Source organism: Lipotes vexillifer, unplaced genomic scaffold (genome assembly GCF_000442215.2).
Source record: "Lipotes vexillifer unplaced genomic scaffold, Lipotes_vexillifer_v1.1 scaffold916, whole genome shotgun sequence".
Classification (NCBI taxonomy): Eukaryota; Metazoa; Chordata; class Mammalia; order Artiodactyla; family Lipotidae; genus Lipotes; species Lipotes vexillifer.
Window position 1 is genome coordinate 1,317,010 of NW_006798383.1, and position 15,427 is coordinate 1,332,436.

The 15,427-nt window shown below is 47.5% G+C and overlaps 1 protein-coding gene across 5 annotated transcripts in view; it reads left to right on the top strand.

The window, feature by feature from the left end:
- The window catches only part of PAX2 (paired box 2), an 80,345-nt gene that overhangs the window by 17,968 nt on the left and 46,950 nt on the right, over window positions 1-15,427 (top strand). For all 5 annotated transcript variants that reach the window (XM_007470350.1, XM_007470348.1, XM_007470347.1 and 2 more), the window contains exon 4: window positions 14,984-15,069. In XM_007470350.1, coding sequence (XP_007470412.1) covers window positions 14,984-15,069 — 86 coding nt within the window. The remainder of the gene's footprint in view (window positions 1-14,983; window positions 15,070-15,427) is intronic.

Consider the following 15,427-nt stretch of genomic DNA (forward strand, 5'->3'; position numbering starts at 1 on the left):
CCCGGAAAGTTGGTTGGGAGGGCAAATCACTTTGTCCAAAGAAAGCTTAAGCTATCCAATAGGCACGGCTTCATAAGGGAGCCCACTTTGCTATCTTAAGGAAGTATCAGTGTTCTTAATAGATATGGTCTGTCCTTCATTTATTCTTTCATTCATCCATTCAGAAAACCTTTGCTGAGCACCTATTATGTGCCAGACATAAACCTGTGTGGCATAGAAAACATAAGAAAGTGGGCTCTGGGAAGTGATTGCCAGAGTTTGAATCTAGCTTCCCCACTCACTGGCTATGTGGTTGTGGGTAAATCCCATATCTTCTCTGGACCTCAGTTTCCTTACTCTGATCTAATATGGGGATAATCATGTAGCTAGAGCTCTGTCATAGGTTCTCATGAAGGTTGAATGAGTTATTCCACATAAACCTGGCAGATATCAAGTGCTCAGTAAATGTTAATTATTATGGCAGTAGTAATAATCAAGTTATGGGTCTGCCAGTGTACGTGAGTTCTGGCTTGTGCGTACATAAACACTGAAATCTTTTAAATAAGAAAGCACGAGGAGCCAAAAAGATACTCTGTGAACAGAACTGTGTATCATGAATGCCAGTGAGAATTACGGTCCACTGTGAGCCCAGCTGGATTTAGGAAGGGGGCCTGCTCTTTGTACTTCCAGAAAAAAAAAAAGGAACCTTTATGACTCAGTTACATGACCATTGAATAGAATTAGATAATTGCCCCCTTTTTTTGAGAGCCCAGCCTGTGTGTGTGTGTGTGTGTGTGTGTGTGTGTGTGTGTGTGTGTGTGTGTGTATGTATGTATACTTTGACCGCACACTCCTTCTCTGGGATAAGGCTATGATTGCTTGAGGAGCTGAAGGTTGGCATTTTCCGGGCTTCATGGCATTTTCATGCGTTGTGGTGCTTTGCATTTTGTAGTTTTTTTAAAAGAAGAAAGGAAATGGTATTGGGAAAAAATTCCTTATTTGATGGGTTTGAAGGGTTCCTGTGATGCTTAAATGTCATAGAGGGGAGAGGACAGGGAGGAAAACAGAAAGAGGAGGGGAAAAGAGGAGAGAAAATGGAGATAGGGTAAAGGATGAAGAAAGAGGAGAGGAGGAAGTGAGCAAACATTTGACAGATTCAAACCGAATCTGTCTACTGTGGCCCCGCGTATCTGGATATTCCAGGGAAGCATGGGAGATTGATCGTCATTGCAGTTATTCCATTGCTAAAGGATAAAAGATTTTTTAAAAAATTCAGGAGAAAAATTCACTTCTTCAGTGTAATGGCTCAAAGTAACTGGACTCTGTGAATTCTCCTATTTAATCTGTGCCCATGAGCAAAGATGAAAATGGACGTTTCCTAAACTGACAGTATATTCTGGTTCACCATCTTTATGGGAAAGCTTGTGGAATAAGGCTGAGGCCCCAAGTTCTCCCTGCCCCTTGGGCCTAGTTATATAACCAAGTCCAGCCCAATGGACTTCTGTAAGGTCCACACCAAATGCCTTAACATTCACTCCTATTCCTTTCTTATCTCTTCCTTAGTTCTCAATTTAATGCCTATATTCTGTTACTCCTCATTGACACCTATTAGCTGGTAAAGGTCCTGATTTTTAAAATTAGAAAGTAAATGTTTTTAATGAGTTAAATTTGAATCCTGACAGCTCAATCATCCTTAAATTTTTTTTTTTTTTTTTTTTTTGGCGGTACTCGGGCCTCTCACGGTTGTGGCCTCTCCCGTTGCGGAGCACAGGCTCCGGACGCGCAGGCTCAGTGGCCATGGCTCATGGGCCCAGCCGCTCCGCGGGACGTGGGATCTTCCCGGACCGGGGCACGAACCCGTGTCCCCTGCATCGGCAGGCGGACTCCCAACCACTGCGCCACCAGGGAAGCCCGATATTTTTTTTTTATAATTGCAAATGTATAAGGGCCACCATCTTTCTTTCTGCCTATTCGTTACCACAGTGCTGGGTATAGCCCTCTGTATGGAGATGGGTAGTGGTGGATTCTTATCAACCCCCAACCCCCCTCACTGTCCACATGGACAGAAGCCCAAGGAGAAAACTACCCCCTGCCTTCATGCTACCTGACTGCAATTTTTGCACTTCTCTGCTTAAATCACACACATACACACACACAACTTGATTTATCTTAGATTTTATTCACATTGACACATGTGGTTATACACACACATAGGCCAATCTTATGGCCACTTTACTTAGTAAGTCCTTATGTTCATCACAATAATAGCTAACAAGTGCTTACTGCAGTAGGAACTGTTATAATCATGTTAAGTATATTAATTGATTTAAGCCTCATAAACAACCCCATAGGGCTTTATAGGATTGTTTATAGATAAGGTAACTGGAGTATAGAGAAGTTGAATAACTCATTCAGGTCACAGGCTAAGTAGCGCAACTAGGATTTGAACTCCTGCAGTACTGGCTCTAAAACCCATGTGCTTTTCCACTACTCCATACTTCATATCAACTTTGGATCAAAGGAAGTGCAGGAATGTGTGATCTCTTGAGCAACTTTGTAGATTTTGAAGTCTCATGCCAGGGAGTACATGTATTTATACGTGTACTTACAAGCTCAGAACAGAGACGCTGCACCTAGTAGAAAGTCATGCCTAGTACGAGCTTCTGTACTCTTCCTGGTGCGTGTGTGTGGCCCTGTGAGTACAAGCCACAGCTGAGCCACATCATCTGGGGATGCTGGGAAGGAAGAGGATGCTGATGGCCAGAGCCACAGGGTAGAGTGAACTGGGGATTCTCAGAACTAGAGTTCATGTTATTTCCATTGGGACTGGGGAGCTTAGTCCCATCCATCCTCCCGTAGTCCCACCAGGGAGCTAGACTTTTGACAGGAATTGAGTTTGGCCCTGGGGCTTAACTCTCCAAATTAGGCAGATATAGGGAGGGTGGCACCAGAACCTGTGTCACTGTGGTAAGGTCAGATGTGTTCCATAGAGCAGGGGAAGCTTGCTTTCAAGAACAATTGAACTGTGCGAATGGTCATCAAGAAGAGCTTTGTCCTGCATCTCTAGAATCCTCCTTCTGGAAAGAAGCAGTGCAAACGACCAAGCCAGAGCAAGCTAAAAAGCTAAAGGATGGGTCTTCTCACACACAGCCACGTCAAGAAAGCAATTACCGAATCATACACCACCACCCAGATCCAACATCATTACTCAACCCACATCACCAAGGAGACACCCATTAACCTAATCTCTGAGACATACATTACGAAAAAGAAAGATGCTGATATGATCAACGAACACAATAATTCAAAGCAGAAACACAGACATTGCCACCAAACAATACTCAAATTCCTCCAACTCAGTGTTACACAAAGTGCAGTCACCTTGATACAATACCACAAAACATCAGGTAACAGACCTTAAGCCAGCTGCCGGAATGTGTCAGCAATACATGGTACCACACAACACAATTCAAGTGCTCCGTCCCACAGGCACACCCATGCCCAAAGGCTGAAATCATGTGGCCACCTGAGCGATAGTAAACACTGGTCAGGCATCCACAGAGATGGAGCCAGCAGTGCAACACCCAGCCCTCCTGCATACCCAGCAGAAAAGGATCACTGCCACAGCCTCCCCAATCCCAGCGCTCTCCTGGTCCCCAGCACAGTGCAGCCTGCCAGAAAGTAGCAGCGCCATCCCATCTCTCCAGCAGGCGGATGTGTCCAGACCATCACCTCCAATAAAGCCTCTGGGCTCTCGTTGCTAGTAAGAGAGTAAACTGTCCCCTGAGCCTGCTTCCTGAGACAGGACAAATCAGCCCTTTCCTGCTTGGGGTTTAGTAAGACTTTGCCATTACTGAAAATGACAGCGCTCCAGGGATGGAGGGCAAGGCGGGTGGGTGGCCTGGGAGGGGCCTTACCAAGCTGGGTGCAGGAATTCCCCTTCCTCCACCAAGCACTGCTTTCTGTGGCCATTCCAGAGCTGAAGCCCTCTTGCTGGGTGTTCACTGAGTATCGATTCAGTCTGCAAGCAATTTTAATATTTCTTCAGGGACTTTCCAGCAACAGCACAAGTCATTAATTCACCCTCCCAAATTGCTTATTCAATAGCAGGAACATGGCTCCTGAATAAAGTCCCAGAATTTATGTGACTCGCACGAGTCAGGAGGTCAAACAACTGTTATGGAGCGAAGTTAAAAATCCAAATAAAATATTGACACTTTTTTGGGGAGGGGGAGTAAAGGTATTTAAAATAGGTTTTTGTTGCAATGCCCCCAGGATAAAGAATGGAAGGAGACTGAAGACAAGTTGGAGTTTATAAAATCAATGGAATTTATCGCACATCTACTTGGCATTTAATAATTCTCTCATTTCCACAGTCCCCCACCCCCACCCCATCCTGGCCATAGACAGAGAGATACACAGGTATACAAATGCACATTTATGTACATCAATATTGGTGCACGGACCAATACAGAAATGCAGTTGTGATGTGAGCATCTGAAACACCTTGGGAAGGGAACAGTGATGAGTGTGGAGTCATGTATGACTGTGGCTTACAGATTTGAAAGGCATAACTGGGCAGAAATTCATGAGGGGACTTTTGACAAATATATCCAGTATTATAAATCTTGAATCAATGCATTAGAGCAGACATGAATATAAAGATACACTAGTCATAGAAATAGTTTCTAGAAACTGAGAAACACGTCTGTATTCAGTATTGCCACACAATCGTGTACACGATTTGGAAAGTAGATAGATAGTTAGATATAGAGAATTTAGAAAATCTATCCCCCAAACCTACCAATGTATATAAAATACAGTGAAAAACCATAGTCACTTAACCTAAAATTGAGGTTAACACAGACATGATGCTTATCAAATACAGCTACGGCACGTGCACAGGAGAGGGCAGGCATGTTTAGAATCACAGCTACATGCGATCTCTGTTCATTGTCTACATATACATTTGCACAGTTGTCCAGATCATGGATGTGAAAAGACTGAAAGAAAAAAATTGTTTATGCCCAAATAGTTAATAAACACAAAGAAATATTAATATAGAAATTTCCAGAAGAGGTAACATGGTTCAGCCTACAGACATTGGAGTCACAGACCCAAAGTCTGGCTCCAGTGCTATTAAGCACATGATCTTGGACAAGTTGCTTAGCCTCTCTGTTGTCTCCTTAGTAAAATAGAGAACACCCCTATCTGATAGAGTTGTAGTTAGGATTTGGATGAGAAAATGCATTTGTTATAACACCTGTCATAGAATGAATACGAAATAAATGATAGTTATTACTTTTACTATTTTTACATGCAACTCTTCTATTCAGACCCAGTTTCTCATAGATTCTACCATCTGTTCTTGTTACGACTGACTTATTCTACCCAGTGGTTAGCAATATGGGTTCTGGAGTCAGGCTCCTAGGTTTAAGTCCTGGTTCTGATACTTCACAGCTGTGTGACCTTAGGCAAGTTACTCAACTTCTCTGAGCCTCAGCTTCCACTTCTGTAGAACAGGGATAATAGTCTTCATAAGAAGTTGTGAAAAATAAATAATCCATGTAAAGTACTTTGCAGAGTGCCTTGGCACATAGTGAACATATATTAGTTCACTGTGTCCCTTAAGATTGTTATTATTAATAGTAATAACATTGATTTGCTATTCAACAAATACTTTTTAAGTACTTATATTATGCCAGGCCCTGTTGCCAGGTGCAGGAAATACAATGGTGAGAAAAATAACCATGACATGTGCACTTGCAGAGCTCAGAGTCCAGGGGAGGACTCACTCTGAATTGAGTAAGCAAGAAAACAGGTTTCAGCTCTGTGCTGGACCGTAAGTGGAAGAGGGGAACAGAGAGAAATAGATTGGAAAACCAGGGCGGAGCCAGATTGGGAAAGATTCTGAAGGCCAGGCTGAGGAATTTTGAATTTATTCTGTAGGTAATAGGAAGCAATTGTAGGCTTTAGCCACATCGCATTCTTTCAGGAACAGACACAGAGAGACGGATGGATTGTTTTTGCATACTGGAGCAAGAAGGTGGGAGGTGGGAGGGGCCAGAGGCAGGGAGGCCAGGCAGCCGCTAGCAGGCCCGGGCCTGGCTGCTGCTGAGGACCCCTTCCCTCCAGGCTCCCTTCTGCTTGCAGAGGGAGATGTGCCTGTGGAGGGAAGGGGAGAATGGGCAGGGAGGACTTGTCCCAGCAATGAGTCTATAGCAGTACCACTTTCCCCACCATATTAGGCAGTCTTCTAGCCTCTGGACCATGGGGTGGACAGCTGGTAGACCCCAGCTCTAGCCCAGAAGCCCTGACAGATGAGGGCAGGGCTGGTGGCGAGAGGAGCTAGTCCGGTCACGCTCTGGGCTTGGCATGCACCGCAGACTGGTTTCCAAATGGTTAGTTAAACACATTGCCCCTTAATTTTTAAACCTATGCATATCTTGAATTTAAATCAATCCATATGCTTACCATTCATCATATAAACCATCGCTATTGCCCCCTTGGGCCAGCCCCATGGCCCATCTAGCCTGGTAAATTGTATCTGGCCTGGGCTCCCAGGGACACGTGGTAGAAGGATTATCATCCTCAGTGCCAGTCTTAGAAGGCTAAACTGATGCAGAAAGTATTCCTGGTATCTAAGGAACCCACTGGAAATCTGTCAGCCTGGAAGGTACCAAAAACTATCTTGAAATTATTTTTATTTGTGGCTTATAGTTTAGTTTCCACAGAGGAACTGAGAGCCTCTTGAATTTTGGTAACTGTGTCAGACAGAGTCAGGGTTAGCAGACGGGGGATGTGGGTTTTGATAGAATATGAGGAAGGAGCCTCCTGTAACTCACTACATTCTCCCAACTCTCTCAAGGATGGTTTTCTTACCCCCTCCCTGGCTTAAGCTAGTTTTCTCAAATATTAGAGAGTTTAAGAGTAATCTGTAGAGTTTGCTTAACTACAGATTCCTGGGCCCCACTAAAAATTCTAATGCAGAAGGTCTGAAGGGGGCTCCAGGGCTTTGCATGTTCGCATGCACCCCAGGGGATTCTAATGCAAGTGGCTCAAGGACAGTAGTTTGAGGGCACCTTTCTGTAAACTTTTAGGTAGGACTGACATCTCTTAGAGCTCAGTTATGACCTCTGAGAAGCAACAAAGGAGACAGAAACTCTTGACATGTTTGGGGGGAACCCTGGTAACCTCGGAACCTGTGTATTCCAGTTATATTCTGCTACAGCAAGAATGGAAGGTCCTGCCCATAGCCTCCCCTCATCGGCAGCCATTCTCACGCACAGAACCCTGCCTGCCATATGGTCAGTTGTCCAAACTGAAACCCATGAGTGGGCGTGGGCAAACAACTCTAAACTCTGCACAAAATGTAGAGCCGGGGCCTAGGAAAACAGAGTGCATGTGAAGCACTTCCGGCTGCCAGAGGGGAAGGCTGGGTCGCTGGGCTGCTGCTTCCTTTCGGTTCCTTTGAGGAGGAGGTGGTAAATTACTGTTCTTTAGTCCTTGGGATGTGCAGAGGGGGAGATTTCAGTTCCTTAGAGTTCTCAGGAGTAGGGAGAGGTAGGAACCATTTGGGGAAGAAGGAAAATTTTCCTGAATCTATGAGATCTCACTTGAGGTTCTGCCATGAAAAGTCTCCAGCGGGTTTTTGTAGCTCTGATTTGCCTCAGGGCAGAGCCAGGGACACGTGCCTGACTAGGCAGCTCTCAAAGGCCTGAGTTAAAGCAATTACCTGCATTCTTGTGTAAAATATCCTTTGCTGAGGCAAATATCATTTTGTCCTCTTGAATGATCTAGCCTATAATGCCCAGGCAGCCTGAAGTCACTGGCAGAGGCCCCTCCCACCATCATCTTGTTTAATGGGCAGTGGGGCCAGCTAGTCTGAAACATTCTCCACCTTGGAGTTCCTTTGATTTACTCAATCAAGAAAGACTTTCCTGGGCTTTTCTGGTGGCGCAGTGGTTGAGAGTCTGCCTGTCGATGCAGGGGACATGGGTTCGTGCCCCGGTCCGGGAAGATCCCACATGCCGCGGAGCAGCTGGGCCGGTGAGCCATGGCCGCTGAGCTTGCGCATCCGGAGCCTGTGCTCCGCCACGGGAGAGGCCACAACAGTGAGAGGCCTGTGTACCGCCAAAAAACAAAAAACAAAAGAAAAGAAAGACTTTCCTGGACTTCCCCGGTGGCGCAGTGGTTAAGAATCCGCCTGCCAATGCAGGGGACATGGGTTTGAGCCCTGGCCGGGGAAGATCCCACATGCCTCGGAGCAACTAAGCCTGTGCACCACGACTACTGAAGGCCGTGTCCCTAGAACCTGTGCTCCGTCCGCAACAAGAAGCCAACGCAATGCGAAGCCCAAGCACCGCAATGAAGAGTAGCCCCCCGCTCGCCTCAACTAGAGAAAGCCCTTGCGCAGCAATGAAGACCCAATGCAGCCAAAAGTAAATAAATTAAAAAAAAAACTTTCCCCATACCAGAGATTAAGTATTTTCTGCAAAGACTCTAGAAGTAGGCGATTTAAACTGATTTATACATGTATACAACACATGTATGTTAATACTTGACTTCTTGCCCCCAAGACTCTTTGAGCAAACCAGTGATATGACTGGGCCTGAGGCCAGCCTGCTAGGAAGTAATTCCAAAGTGGAGAAGGCAGTCTGTTCTAGGCAGCTGGACAGGATTTCGTGGGGACATGCTTGGAGATCCCATGTGGATATCACGCTGTCAGCAGCTGGTTCCAGCAGGTGGTATACTCCCATTTTATAGAGGGGAATGCTGAAGCTCAGGGATCCCCTTATCCTTTGTTTCTCAGAACACAATAGAGCAAGAGAATAGAACCATAGAATCCTGGAGTTTGGATTCTGGGCTTTTGGGTATCTCTCTCCTGGAGGCAGTGTGGTTTCCTGGTTAAGGGTATGGGCCCTAGGATTAGTCTGCCTGAATGCAAACCCCAGATTGTCCGTTTCTTAAATGGATGACTTGAGGCAATTTATCATATGTTTCATCTGCAAAATGTGTCGTTGGGAGGATTAAATGAACTATTTGTTTGAAGCGCTTAGGACATTGCCTAGCTCATAGTAAGTACTCAGTAGACAATAGTTTTTTATTACTGGAGCCTCCACTAAGGAAGCACTGCTTCTAGAAATCCTGACCAGCCGAGGCCTGGAAATGCTGCCACCTGACTCCCACCAAGGTGAGCTGTCTGAGGTCACCTCAATGCTCATAGGACCTCTTCTTGTCTCCACCTCAGGGGGAGTTTTTGCACACCATTTATTATCATATAATATAGCGCAATATAATATCATACATAACATAACATAATATGATGGGTAGGTTAACCTGGAAACCCTGAGGCGGACAGTGGATGGATGGATAGATGAATAGATACATTTGTACTAAGTATACATACATTATATCATTCTATTGATTTGTAAAAAGTTCCCGGTCTGCCTGGCTGTAATGAGATTTTTGAACTTTGCGTGGCGATCAATGAGAGGAATATTATTGGCCTGGAGAATTGATATACCTGCTCTCAGTGGCTCGTTCTGCTCCCAGGCTGCCCCGGCCCCCCAGGTGTACGATTCCAGCAGACACTTAACCTTTTTTACAGTGTCATCAGGCTAAAAGGAATCTAATAGTGACACAGGACTTGTGCTCAGCACTCTGCCACTATTGCTTTCCTGTCACAAATAATTTATAGCCTTCTATTTCCATCCCCGAACCTGCACCCCAGCCCTGCCTCCCACTTTCCCCCAGCTCCCAGGAATCAATAAGCTCACACAGCCACAGTGGGACTTCAGGGTGCAAAGAGACAGACAGACAGACAAAGGGAAGGGAGACAGAGAGAGGGGCAGAGACAGACAGGAAGGGGAGAGAGAGAATGAAACACAGAGGAAGGATGAGAGGAGGAGGAAGGAGAGGAGGGGAGGAGGGAGGGGGGAAACCAGAAGAGGAGTGAAGACTCACCCCAGCGCTTTCTTAGAATTGAGAGTGCCTCAGTTTCTTCATGAGTTTAACAAATTGTTAATAGGAGATTCATTACATGCTTTCATGCTAACTCACAATGCTGATGAGACTGTTTTGATCTCCAGCATGGTGGGGAGTGGAGACCTCTGGGGAATTTAAGCAAAGAGGGAGTGACTTCACCTGCCTTGTCATCCTTTACTCTAAAGCTCTCCCACAGCCCCCTGGCATCTCTTAGGTCCTGAGGGAGCTGCTGCTCATACTGTCTGTGGATCCTTCCCAGTGCCCCCAGGCAGAGGTCCCCAGTCTGTCTTCCCGAGAGTCTCTGATGCATCTCTTTTGGGGTCAGGTTATGACACCTGCTGCTGCTGTTTCCTGTCTTCTCAGTGCTCTTCCCAGGGTCCCTGAAGCAGCTGCATTGACCAGGCTGGGGCATATTGGCCTGAGAGGCCTCCTTGTCTGCACCTGGCTCAGCCCCTCCATAGAATGCAGCCAGTTCTGGGGATCACCCATAGGAATAATAATACTAGTAGTTATTATTATAACTAGCATTTATTGAGCCAAGCATCATACTAATCATTTTACATGAATTATCCTATTTAATCCTCACAACAGTCCAAAAAAAAAAAAAATTGGTCATGAAGAACCTAGGGGCAAGACAGGAATAAAGACACAGACCTACTAGAGAATGGACTCGAGGATAGGGGGAGGGGGAAGGGTAAACTGTGACAAAGCGAGAAGAGAGGCATGGACATATATACACTACCAAATGTAAAATAGATAGCTAGTGGGAAGCAGCCGCATAGCACAGGGAGATCAGCTCGGTGCTTTGTGACCACCTAGAGGGGTGGGATCGGGGGGTGGGAGGGGGGGAGACACAAGAGGGAAGAGATATGGGGATATATGTATATGTATAACTGATTCACTTTGTTATAAAGCAGAAACTAACACACCATTGTAAAGCAATTATACTCCAAGGAAGATGTTAAAAAAAAAGTATCAGACCTGGGACTCAGACTCAGGCAGACTGAGCCCAGAGCCCATCCCCTTCTTCCCTTTGCTCTTCTCATACTCTTGTGAGTGTGAGATTCTAAGTGCCTGCAAGGCAAAGCCTAGGAGGTTCTCTGGAAAGGTGGGGGGAGTAAGAGCATCCCTGTCAAGGAAAGCATGCTGGAAGAAGTGGGGAGCAGGCACCCTCGCAGGGCAGTCTTTCTGTGGAAATGGGAAATGGCACCTCCCAACCCCCGGTAAATGGGCCCAGGGCTCCTGACTGTAGCCCCACAAGGATGCATGTGCGGGAACTTGACTCTCCAGGCCAAACCTGTCGGGGGCCATGGTGGCCACAGATGTGTCTGGCTGTCGTTTGCGGCCAAGAATGAAAAAGAATTAGAGAAAGAGGAGGAGGAACAGGGGGCAATAGGATCAGGCAGTCACACAAAGCAACCTCTTTATCCTTTTAACCCTTAGTGATATTCCTATTAGTCATTGGGTTTGCGTATGGGACGCAGGAGGGCAATGGATGACCATGTTTCCACAATCCCGGTTCTTAAATTCCCTGAGATCACCATTGGGGACTGGTGAGTGTCCACCTCCGGGGGGCATGGACGGACACCAAGAGCATTAGTAACTCACAGCAGGCACCCTGCCCAGCTCCTCTCCCATGCACCACCAAGCCGCTGTCAGGGAGTAGTGATTTTCCATCACTTGCTGCCTCAGCTAAAACTGCACCAGCACCCCAGGGGTCAGAGGCTGTGGGCAACAAAGACAGCAGCTCCACAAGGCTGTCCAGTTGTCTGTCTCACCCAGCCTCAGTCTTGGGGTTCCCTCAGTCCAGAGCCCAGAGTCCACCAGCCCTCAAGTCAGAGCCACCCACAGGCCCACTGAGATCCCAGAAGACTTTTGCTGCAATGAATTAGGAGCAGCTGCTGTGAGCTGCTCAGCCTCCTTCTAGACTTTTCGTGTAGACCAGTCTACACTGCCCTTAGCGACTGTCAGGTCGTTCCCATTGTGATCATGCTCCAGACCCAGAAGCTTTGGGCCACCTCACCACGTGCCATCTCTTGCTGCCTCGTCCCCGTGGCCGCCATTCCGTTGTCCCCTTGTTCTGCCTTGTCTGGCAATCATCCACTTTCTCTCAGGCAACTCCAGCCTCTCTCTCTTCACCAGTTCTTTCTCCTCAGCCTACAGACTTATCCAGGTCCTTCCTCCCCTAAACAGCCTTCCCTCCACTTAGCTGCCACTTCCATCCTCAGCTTCCACACTTTTCTCTCCTTTTCTACACACTTCTGAGGCAATAGTCTACGTTCACTGCCTCCCTCTCCTGCTGTCCACTCCCTAGCCTCTTTTTATCTGGCTCCTGCCTCAGTTGCTTTGTTGAGGCCGCTCTCCCAAGGCCACTAGTGGTCACCAAAATTCCCAAATCTGTGCCTCTTCTTATTCCTAATTCCCTTCAATCTTTATGTCACCATGGATGCTGTGGATTACGTTCTCCTTCTGGAAGTGCTCTTCTCTGTTGACTTAGCTAAAACTGCCTGATCGTGGTTCTGCCATTTCCTGTGTGACCAACTCTGACCCTTGTGTAAGGTCAGGTTCTTTTCCTCAGCCTCTGATAGTAGATGTTCTCCAGGGTCTGCTCTTTAGTCCTCTCATCCCAACCAACACTTCCTTCCTTGATAATCTCCTAAATCCATATCTACTCTGCCGGCTAGTGCCAGCCGGCCATCCACCTGGACACTCACCTACCTCCTCAAATGCTCACGTCAAGGACCAACCAGTCACCTCCCTGAATCCCTCTTCCTGACAGTGGGACAAACCACCAGGCTTCCAGTTACACAGAACTGGGGTTTTAGAGCCATGGTTGACTCCATTTAGTTGCCAAATCCATCTTACAAATTCTTCCTGCTCATTTTTTTTTTTTCTTTTGGCCACGACGCGAGGCTTGTTGGACGTTAGTTCCCTGAGCAGGAATCGAACCTGGGCCCTTGGCAGTGAAAGCATGGAGTCCTACCCACTGGACTGTCCGGGAATTCCCTTTTTTTTCTTCCTTCTGCTTTCTGAGGCCAGCTACCTATGGCCTTGTGCCTGTCTTTTGCTTTACCTGCATCGGTTTGCACATGTCTCCTTTAGTTTAAAAATTACTCATGGCTTGAGATTCTGTAAACCTGGTTCCTATATACTGGGGGAAGTCTGACAAAGTAACAAAAAGCACACATTTTAAATACTGAATTCCAACTCTGCCCTAGCTGGCAATGTGATCTTGAGTAAGCTCTTTAACCTCTGTCAGCTTTGGTTTTCAGTCTGCAAAACAAGGATAATAGTATTGATTTGGAGGTTGTTGTGAGAATTGACAGTAGTATATATATATATAGTAATACAAATTGCATATAATGTTGGCATATAATAGATGCTTGATAAGTGGACAATCGCTAGTATCATCATTACTTCCAAGTTTTCAGCCTTATTTCCTCTTACTCCCTTACATCCCTCCACCGTTCCTGGCCTAGGCATTAGCCCCTAACCCAGCGTGACCACTCGGCTCCTGTGCTTTGCTTCTGCCCTCCTCCAGCATCTGCTTCTAATGCCCTCTTCTCCACTTCTTTGTTCATCTTAGAATCATATTGTTTTTTTTTTTTTACTGGGGAAAGAGACCTTAGAGATTCTGTAGTCTAACCTCTTTACTTTATAGCTGAAGAAACTGAGGCCCAGAAAAGGAGAACGATGAGGCCAAGGCTATGTGGCCACTTAATGGAAGACTCGGGGCCTCAGCCATGAAGCCCAGTGACTTTTCCACTATCCTCTGTGCCTCTGGCTCCTATACGTGTGTGTATATATATTCAGCCTTACTCTGCTTTGAGGAGCTACATCAAGTTCCACCTCCTCAGTGACCTCTATACCATTTCCCCCACCTGCAAGGGGGATGACTTCTCCCCCACATCCTCCTGGCACTTACTGCCTGGCCCCCTCTGGGTTACTTAGCTTTCTTGGGGTGTGTGTCCTTCCTGCCCAACTTCATTCCCGGCCCTGGGAGGCAGGGGCCTTGTCTCGGTTGCCTGCAAGTAAGTGTTCCAGTCCACGCACGGCTTGTGACTCACCTGGCTGGTTGGCTCACACTCCTCTCTGCAGGGAGAGCAGCGCCCCCAGAAAAGTGGCTTCCAAGGGCACCTGACTGACCAGTGGGTGGAGAGTGTTCCTTGGTCCTGGCCCTGGGCTTGGTCTTTTGTGTCACTTGAGCCCTGCGTCCTTGGATCACTAACAATCCCCAGCCCTGGGAGGTTTGATCTGGATTCCCCCCACTCCATCCCAACGGAGTGCATAGGGAAGGTACTAGGCTTTTCACCTAGTCTGGTAAAGAAGGTGTGATCCAAGTAAGGCCTCTGAGAAGGAGGCCAGCGGGCCAGCGAACTGAGCAGGGACAGGGCTTTGACAGGTTTGAGAGCCCTAAGCGGGCTCAAGGAGATGCTCAGGGCCTGACACCTGGCAGAGGGACAAGTACTGTATTGGAATCCTGGAGATGAAAGGATTACCTGTGACCCAGCCCTTTCCCTGGCTACTTCTCTTTAGCTCAGGAAATGGGGAAATCTCCCCCGCTCCCTCGGCTCTGGAGGACTGTGATACAGTCCCAATAGGAAAGCCAGCTCCAAAATGATCTCCAGACTCCTCTTGGGAGGAGATGTGTGTGGTGGAGGAGGGAAGGATGGACAGCAAGTCACCAGGGCAGCCCCCACTCCCAGAAACGGGAAGGATGCTGTGCTCCACTCGCTCTGCTGCCCGATCCTTGCTACCAAACATCAAGCTGCAATTCACGAATCACACAGCAGGACAGAATGCAGACTGTCTCTGCCCAGGGCTGTACTAGGCTGGATCACAGAGCCATCAGGAGGGCAAGCTCCTGCCTTGCAGCAGTCAGAGAGGGCAGGGGTGCAGGGAGCAGTTGGGTGAGGAGGGAGCTGAGCTCAGGGGAGCGCCTCTGCAGGACTGGGCTGCAGGTGACCAGGGCAGGAGAGGGCATGTGATGTGTGATGCTGTTGTCACGCTGTTGCAGGATCATCCGGACCAAAGTTCAGCAGCCTTTCCACCCAACGCCGGATGGAGCCGGGACCGGAGTGACTGCCCCTGGCCACACCATCGGTAAGAGGGCTCAGGGAAGGGGGGAAGCTGATCCCCCTGAGAGCTGGGAAAAGCGGCTCTGCCCGTGGGAAATGCCCACCTGTCTGAGGTCCAAGGCCCGTGCTCTCCCTGGGCTCCTAGAGGCTCAGGATCTTCCTGGGAGACCAGCTCACGAGGACTGCTCTCTGCCTCCTGTGAGCATCTCCTCGGAGCTGCCTTGCCTTATCAGTCTGTCTGTCTCTCTCCCTCTATTCCCTCTAACTTTCCTTCTCTTTCCCATCCTCCTCCTTCTCCATCTTTTGTTCCCTGTCCCTCTGTCATATCCACTTGCTTACTCCATTTTTTGGGTTTTTTTTTTTTTTTTTTTTTTTTTTTTTTG